The following is a 9,102-nucleotide window of genomic DNA, read 5'->3' as shown; positions in this document are numbered from 1 at the left end:
GTATTTTCTTATGTTAACAAGATTATTTAAGTGGGTCTCTACCACCAGCTATTGGAAATCTGAATCGTGTGCAATACACGTACATCCATTCACTCATGTTCATCACATTATGTTTATTTCTAGTTAGGAAATGGTATTTTCTTATGTTAACAAGATTAATTAAGTGGGTCTCTACCACCATCTATTGGAAATCTGAATCGTGTGCAATACACGTATAGACATTCACTCATGTTCATCACATTATGTTTATTTCTAGTTAGGAAATGGTATTTTCTTATGTTAACAAGATTACTTAAGTGGGTCTCTACCACCATCTATTGGAAATCTGAATCGTATGCAATACACGTACAACCATTCACTCATGTTCATCACATTATGTTTATTTCTAGTTAGGAAATGGTATTTTCTTATGTTAACAAGATTACTTAAGTGGGTCTCTACCACCAGCTATTGGAAATCTGAAGTGTATGCAATACACGTACAGCCATTCACTCATGTTCATCACATTATGTTTATTTCTAGTTAGGAAATGGTATTTTCTTATGTTAACAAGATTACTTAAGTGGGTCTCTACCACCAGCTATTGAAAATCTGAATCGTATGCAATACTCGTACAGCCATTTACTCATGTTCATCACATTATGTTTATTTCTAATTAGGAAATGGTATTTTCTTATGTTATATCTTTATTCTATTTAGGTGTTTTGACATGCAAAATCTAAAAATCTCAGTGACCCATAAACCATCAGTGTAACCCATTTTTAATATTTTTACCATCATAGATAGGTTCATTCATAATAATAATAATAATAATAATAATAATAATAATAATAATAATAATAATAATAATAATAATAATAATAATAATAATAATAATAATAATAATAATAATAATAATAATAATAATAATAATAATAATAACAATAGCAAGAATTGTAATAAGAAAAAGGACAGGCACAGTTTCTTCTTTGATTTGAAGTCAGTTTTTGGCATAGTATTTGTGGCCTCAATTGTTCTAATGTGAACCATCACGAATGAGCTTTATTTCTCACTAGATCTGTAATAAGGTTTATTGTGCAGAACAAATGCAGAAATACACACAATCATATTTAATCCAAAAGAAATGGTAAAAAAGAAGTACCAATTTATTTGGAGAAATACAAACAAAAGATCAGATTTAATCCTATAGAAATGGTAAGTAAGAAGAAACCATTCTATAGAAAGCAAGCAACATGTACTAATATCATCAGGACTAAACGTAAATAAAACCTCTGTCACCGCAGCCCTAGCACCAAGATCAGCGGCCGCTGCACATTCAACATTTGCTCTCTCTTTGGCATCTGTTGCACGAGCTGCTTCTTCCATGGCAACATTTGCATGTGCCTGAGCTTCGATTCTTGCTGTATTGGCCTGTTGTACATAATTATTAGCTTCTTGAGCGGAGGTGGCGGCAGCCACCGCAGAATCCGCCGCTGAAACTGGAGGAGGAGGTGCACCACCAGCCACTGCAGAATCCGCCGCTGAAACTGGAGGAGGAGGTGCACCACCAGCAGCAGGAACATCTTCATCTTCCCATTCAAAGCGAAACACAAATCTAATTCTTCGATGTAACCGTAGACCAAAACTTCTGAGTTGCATCCAGGTATGCTGCATATTGAAAAACAACACAAAAGGTATAGGGAGTAGCCATATCAGAATTGTGGTCAAACCAAGGTTTCTACCTGCACGTCTTGTCAAAAAGAAGGAGGATACACCATTGAAAGCCATTGAAAATGCGATCTGTATCATCACTCCAGCATTTGACGATGCACATATCAAACACAAAGTCGAAACGAGTATAAATGCGTGACCTATAGGGATAAGAGCTTTCAAAATTAAAACCAGAGGGTGTGGAAATGACGATTCCCCTAAAAGTAGGGTCACGATAATGCCATTCCAAATCAAAAGCGTAGAACTCATGAAGAAGAATTTTGAAATCTTTCTAACCGTCATTTTCACTCAATGGGTTGAAAACAAAATTTCAATCCATTTCAATCAATTTATAATGTAATAGGTTTCCCTCCTAAACTAACAAACTACAAGCACGGCATTTTCACCTGATGGAAACTATCAACTAATTAAATGTATTTTTTATATCATTGAATAAAATAATATATTTTTGTTCTTAGTTGAGACTTGAAATAGTAGCATTACCCATAAACTCCAATACTAAATCTTTAATTATTTATTTATATGCTTCCCTCTTAAACTAACAAACTACACACGGGATTTTCACCTTATAGTAACTATTAACTAATTAAAATATTGTAATTGTATCTCTGTGTGTCTAATATGATCACACATGGTGTATATTTATATGCAAATAGGGAATATACAATAGGAAATAATATCAATTACAGTTATGACTAATTGAATATCAATCAATACTAATTGATTGATAACATATTCTTAACACTCCCCCTCAAGCCGGATCGTATATATTGTATGATCCGAGCTTGTTACAAATATAATTCACTCGAGAACCCTTGAGAGACTTGGTAAACATATCAGCCAATTGATCTTCAGATTTTACAAATTCCGTAGTTATTTCTCCCGACAGTACCTTGTCTCTTACATAGTGACAATCTATTTCTATGTGTTTGGTCCGTTCATGGAAAACCGGATTGGACGCAATGTGGAGTGCCTCTTGATTGTCGCATATGAGTTTTGTGTTTTGAAGGTCACGGAACCTAAGTTCTGAGAGCAAATTCTTAAGCCAAGCAAGTTCTTTTGAGGCTGCTGCCATAGCCCGATATTCAGCTTCAGCACTAGATAATGCAACTGTGTTTTGTTTCTTGCTTCTCCATGAGATCATATTTCCTCCAATAAGAACACAATATCCAGAAGTGGATCTCCTATCCGACGGTGATCCTGCCCAATCTGCATCTGAGTAACAAGTGATTTTAGCATCACCCTTATCTTCATATAATAGGCCTTTTCCTGGTGCATTCTTTATATATCTGAGAATCCGAATAACGGCATTCCAATGAGTATCACAAGGAGCATTAAGGAATTGACTCATAATACTCACTGCAAAAGTAATATCCGGTCTGGTGACGGTAAGATAATTGAGTCTACCCACTAGACGTCGATATCTTCCCGGGTCTTTCAACAACTCCCCCTGACTCGGAAGAAGCTTGACATTGGGATCCATAGGAGTATCAATCGGACGACAGTCAAGCATACCAGTTTCAGTTAGGATGTCTAATGCATACTTACATTGGTTAATTGCAATGCCTGATGAGGACTGTGCAACCTCAATACCTAAGAAGTATCTGAGTGGACCCAAATCTTTTGTCTGAAAGTTTTTGAAAAGATGAGTTTTGAGTCGCTGAGTACCGTCTGTATCGTCTCCAGTGATAACAATGTCATCAACATAAACCACAAGAAAGATGTGTCGTTCGTTGGAAGAGTGAAGAAAGAAAACAGAATGATCTGCTTCACATCTAGTCATACCAAACTGTATCAAGGCAGAGCTGAAGCGACCAAACCAAGCACGTGGAGATTGTTTTAGCCCATAAAGAGATCGATTGAGTCGACAAACAAATCTTGAATTACCAGGAATAGTAAAACCTGGAGGTTGATCCATATACACTTCCTCCTCCAATTCTCCGTGTAAGAATGCATTTTTAATATCCAACTGATGAAGCGACCAATGATTAATAGCAGCCAATGCAAGGAAGAGACAAACTGAACTAATCTTGGCCACTGGAGAAAAGGTGTCACCATAATCAAGGCCAAATATTTGTGTGTATCCCTTGGCTACCAAACGAGCTTTAAAACGATCAATCTGACCATCTGGTCCAATTTTCACTGTATAAACCCATCGATAGCCCACTGTAGTTTTGTATGGAGGTAAAGGAACAATGTCCCAAGTGTTATTTGAATGCAATGCAGTCATTTCTTCCACCATCGCCTAACGCCAATTGGGGTCAGTCATAGCTTCACCTGTAGACTTAGGAATAGACACAGAATCCAAAGCAGACACAAAAGAAACATAGGAAGTAGATAGACGGTCATAATTTAAAGCACAGACATATTTAGGATTTGGATTATGAGATCGAATACCTTTTCGTAATGCTATTGGAAGGTCAAGTTCAGGTGACGTAGCTGGAGGAACAATTGGAGTAGGAGATGGTGCTGGTGGATCAATATCATCTCTAACTGCCGATGGACGCGTTGTGCGTCGCTGATATACCTGCAAAGGAGGTTTAAGGTTGTGAAATTTTCCTTTAACGCGTCAAGCTGAGTCAGATAGCCTTGCATATCCATATTCTCCAATTTCAAAGAGCGGAGTTTGGTGATGACACTGTAAAGATTATGGACATCATTTGAGAAGACTTTCTTGGCCTTTTCCCAAACCTCGTAGCAAGTGGTATAGGCTTGGTATTGTGCTTGGAGATTAGTTGCTATGGAAAACCATAACACAGTGCATAGAGAAGCATCGGTTTTTTCCACTTATCGCGTTTGGCGGCGAGAATAGTATCGTCTTTTGTAGTTAAGTGATCCTCATATCCCTGACCGTGAAACCACATCTTGACAGCACCAGCCCATATGTTGTAGTTGGCTGTTCCGGTCAGTTTCTCACACGGAATAAGTGGAATTTTAGTGAACATGATGAAATCGGTATCTCCCATGATATTGGATGGCTCGGAAAGGAAAACCGAGAGCAGATCTGGAAAAACGGCGACGGCTGGGGGCAGCGGATGCGCGGCTGATTGTCCGGCGCGTGAGATTCACGTGTGATGAAGGAGAGACGTGTGCGGACGCGTGCGGCGGTGGAAGGCAGTGAATCTGGCCGATCTGTAGGAGACGATTCCGGCGTATAGGAATCTCGTCGAAAAGTCGACAGGAGCGGCGGAGACGGCGGCGGCGCTGTGGGGGGCCGGAAAAAAAAAGGAAAATTTTTTATTTTTATTTTGTGGAAGACAGTAGGTCAACCAGCTCTAGATACCATATTGTAATTGTATCTCTGTGTGTCTAATATGATCACACATGGTCTATATTTATATGCAAATAGAGAATATACAATAGGAAATAATATCAATTACAGTTATGACTAATTGAATATCAATCAATACTAATTGATTGATAACATATTCTTAACATAAAATAATGTATTTTTTATGTCATTAAATAATATATTTTTTTATATAATAAACTCAGTTAGTTCTTAGTCGAGACTTGGGATAGTAGCATTACCCATAAATTCCAATACTAAATATTTAACTTTTAATTTTTTTGTTTTCCCTCTTAAGCTAACAAACTACAGGCACAGGATTTTCACCTGATAGTTACTATTAACTAATTAAAATAATGTATTTTTTATATTATTGAATAAAATAATATATTTTTTATATGATAAGCACGGTTTGTTTTTAGTCGAGACTTGAGATAGTAGCATTACCAATAAATTTGAATACTAAAACTTTAACTTTTAATTTATTATTATAATCTCTAATCTATAATTTAAATGACTATATTACCCTTTTATGATAAAATGTTCATTTTATTTTTGTCCTTTTGATCTTGTTGTAATTTTCATGCACATGCAAATTTCCTCCCTTGCCTTTAGGCCTACCTAAGCTACTTTTGGTCCAACATAAATCAATAATTAATTTTATTTTAATACTACTATGATTATCCACTCATACGTTATCAATACATCGACAAGATATTGGATTGATCTCCTCAAGATTACCATTCGGTAAGTGTTATGGCGTGAAAAAATATCAGGAGCATTCACGCGTTCGAGATGATAAGCAGAGTCGCCATTGAACTTTATTTATTCCATAAAATAAGGAAAAATATTAATAAAATTCTTAAAAGAAAAAGAAAATGGTCGTCGCAACCAAATTCAGATTCGGGAGTCAATTATGCGAGGGGAATGTATTAGCACCTCTCATATCCATTATACTCAATGAGAACCATTTAGTTAGATTTGTGAATAGAATGTTAGCTTACGTGACTTGCTTTCTTCTAGTTATTACAAGTGTAAAAGGAAAGAGAAAAGTTTGAAAAAAAGGTTTTTTATTATGGTGCTTGACAAGATTGCGGGTCTTTCTCCTACGTATTCGCAAGTGCGATGAGTAATTCAAAACTTCGTAGTTCTTGGTAGAAAATGAGTGTTGGTTGGTTGATTTTAGTGAACGAGTGTTTAGGTCACATTCTAGCAATTAAAAGTTGTTTGTGCTTGCAATAGAAGGCTTTAAGTGTTTGTTTGTATCACGGTAGAACGGATTAAACAATGTTCGTTTGTGAAAAGATTTTTATCGTGTGTGGACTAGAAAATATAAGTTTGATTGGTTGAGATTGTTTTGGAGTGGATGATGAGTACTCGAATGGTTGAGTTATACGCCTCATATCCAAGTGGCATACCCCAAAATTCACCCTACCATTCACAATGATCATATAGGTCACTAATCTTGAACATTTGCATATCATCTTGGGCATTCATTTCATCTACATAAGCATGGTTCAACACAAGGAGACAAGTGACTTGGATTCATGGCTTTGTGCTTGCATCTACTGGAAACTAGGGTTCGTCCGTAATATGAGGTGGATCGGGCAATCAAACCCTAATCCCTTGGTTTATAGCATTGGTAAATTATTTCACTTGCGTGATAATTTGTTTGATTCTGAGGCATTTTATCAAACATGATCATGCCTTGATAATCATGATTTTAGCATATGTCATGATGAGCAGGTGCTCATCGGGTTTTATACCTCATTTTACTCTTGAACCATGATCATTCTTGGTCAGCCATTTGGTTCCCAATTACACGTTTTCTTGTTTCATTGATGCGTTCATCCATTCATTCAACCATGGTTCAATCCGATTTACAAGTCACGTCAGTTGGATTCATCAGTTCATTGCATGTTGTCATTACAGTCAGCATTATGTCATAATATTTTTTCAAGTTGATTTTAGCTTCAAATTGGTTTTTTACTTCAAATTAATATTTGAAGCTTAAACTGATTTTTTGAGGTTGGATATGATTTTTGAAATTTAAATTTTGATTTTATGAATCATTTCGTTTTTCAAATTAATTCTAGGAATTACATTGTTTTAAAAAGATTAATTTGATTTTTAATACAAACCTGCTTTTTTTAGAATTGATTCTTGAGACTTCTGATTAATTTTAGAAGTCATTGCGTTATTTTGAAAATCAAGTTCGGTTTTAATTTATTGTTAGAATTTCAATCATTTTGATTTTCTCTCTTTTTCTTGGTGGGCTAGGGTTGGTAAACATAATTAAGCTCATTCACCTTTTTTTTGTAAAAATGCATAAGCCCATTCATTTTACATTCAAAACCATAATCCATTTCATTTCAATCATAACCATACCGTTAACATCCAAGTTTCCCTTTTAAGTCCAATTCTCCATACACGTTATCAAGAATTTCGCTTAAATTCGAACTCATAGCTGATGATAGAACTAGAATAGATATTTTATGTTTCCTACTTACACGAGCCCATATCCTTGCTTTTCTATCAATTTCTAACCCTAATCTTCCTCCCCAATCTGATATTATTGTGCCACTATAGACTGAAATTCCGTTATGGTCCAATTCTGACCGATAATAGATATCGGGGCTTTGCAATATTTGATTGATTACTATTCTGTATATTCCATTTACTATAAAAGTTCCCAGGAAATTCATTAGAGGAATGTTTCCAATAAAAATAATTTGTTCTTGGATACCCCGACTGTTTTTCCAAATTAATCCCGCGGATATATATAATTCAGAGGAATATGTAAGTGATTCATATACAGCATCTTTTTCTTTTATTGAGGGTTCTACCAATTGATATGTTTCCACAAATAACTGAAATTCACTTTCTTGATCTGTATCTTCAATTTTTGGAAACTTCAAAAGTTCTTCTGTTAAGCCTCGATCAATGAATCTACAAAATCCTTCAAATTGTATTTGATTCAATCTGGGTAGTGTAGACATTATTTCATTCCCAACCCCAAGCATTTTTTATTTCCCCCCTTTTTTTCGAAAGTATCCCATTATTTGTTGTCATTCTTCATCGAATCACATGAATAGATTTATCAATAATGGAATTTCTGTTCTTTTTACTTTACTGAATCACATGAAATTTTACCTAACTACATCTATGAAATACCTATTATTAAAAGAGGAAATTGGATACTCCAATTAGAATTTGCAACAAAACAAATAGAATTGAACTTGTAATATCAATGGAAACAAATGGATAACTTTCACGTAGACTTCGGGTCGGGGTATTTTTTACAATCTAAAAAAAATGAATTCTATTTATACTATTAGTATAGTATGATATTCCATATTCCAATTCGATTGATATCCAAAAAATAAATTCAGTATTTGCTCGGCTCCATGAGAGAAAGATATAAAAAATAAAATAATCAGAAAAAAAAATATACTATTTTTTTGAGCCCTTTACTATTTCAAGTTTTCAAAAAAGAATGAGAATTCACAAAGAAGAGAGATATTTTGACCCCTTATTTTAGAATTGGAGGATTGCAGTGCATAAAAAGACGGGGATTTATTAAACATTCATAGATCTAACTTCAGCTATAGATATCTATATATGTCTCTTACGTTATTGCAGTCCTATTTGTTCGGGACAACATATGTTGTGTTAATTTGTTTTTTCTATTCATTCATCAATCTATTTAATGAAAAATTGGCAAAAAAAATGAAAGTACGATAATTTATGGAAAATTCCCTGTAATCTATAATTACATAGAAGATACCCGATTAGATAATGTGTAACAATAAAAATGGATATTCTGGGGTTGACATGTATTAACACTTCATGTTATAATGGAAATAGAGAAGTTCCTGTTATAATGGAAATAGAGAAGGATTCTAAAAAAAGATATAATAATATTGATTTGTTATGTATCAATTTATATCTTTTTTCTCATTAAGAAAAACTGAAGATTCCTTAATTCTTCCGGAATTTGTAGTTAACGGTTGCTATTTGTCCCGAAATTTTTACTTTTCTTTTGTGACTGAAAAGGTATACGTTCGTTTTTTATATTCTAATCTATTTTTTTGTATCATTTG

At 34.6% G+C, this 9,102-nt stretch overlaps 1 protein-coding gene across 1 annotated transcript; it reads right to left on the bottom strand.

Annotated features, from left to right (window-relative positions):
• Window positions 1-1,041: 1,041 nt before the first annotated feature.
• On the bottom strand, window positions 1,042-1,953 carry LOC127137877 (uncharacterized). The gene is made up of 2 exons (XM_051064293.1): window positions 1,722-1,953; window positions 1,042-1,647 (listed from the first exon to the last, which is right to left on the bottom strand). The coding sequence occupies exon 2, from the start codon at window positions 1,636-1,638 to the stop codon at window positions 1,042-1,044; it is 597 nt and encodes a 198-aa protein (XP_050920250.1). The 5' UTR covers window positions 1,639-1,647; window positions 1,722-1,953.
• Between the last annotated feature and the right edge of the window lie 7,149 nt (window positions 1,954-9,102).

This window comes from Lathyrus oleraceus, chromosome 4 (assembly GCF_024323335.1).
Source record: "Lathyrus oleraceus cultivar Zhongwan6 chromosome 4, CAAS_Psat_ZW6_1.0, whole genome shotgun sequence".
Taxonomy (NCBI): domain Eukaryota; kingdom Viridiplantae; phylum Streptophyta; class Magnoliopsida; order Fabales; family Fabaceae; genus Lathyrus; species Lathyrus oleraceus.
The sequence above is the reverse complement of the archived record's forward strand: the minus strand, read 5'-3'. Positions and strand labels throughout refer to the sequence as shown.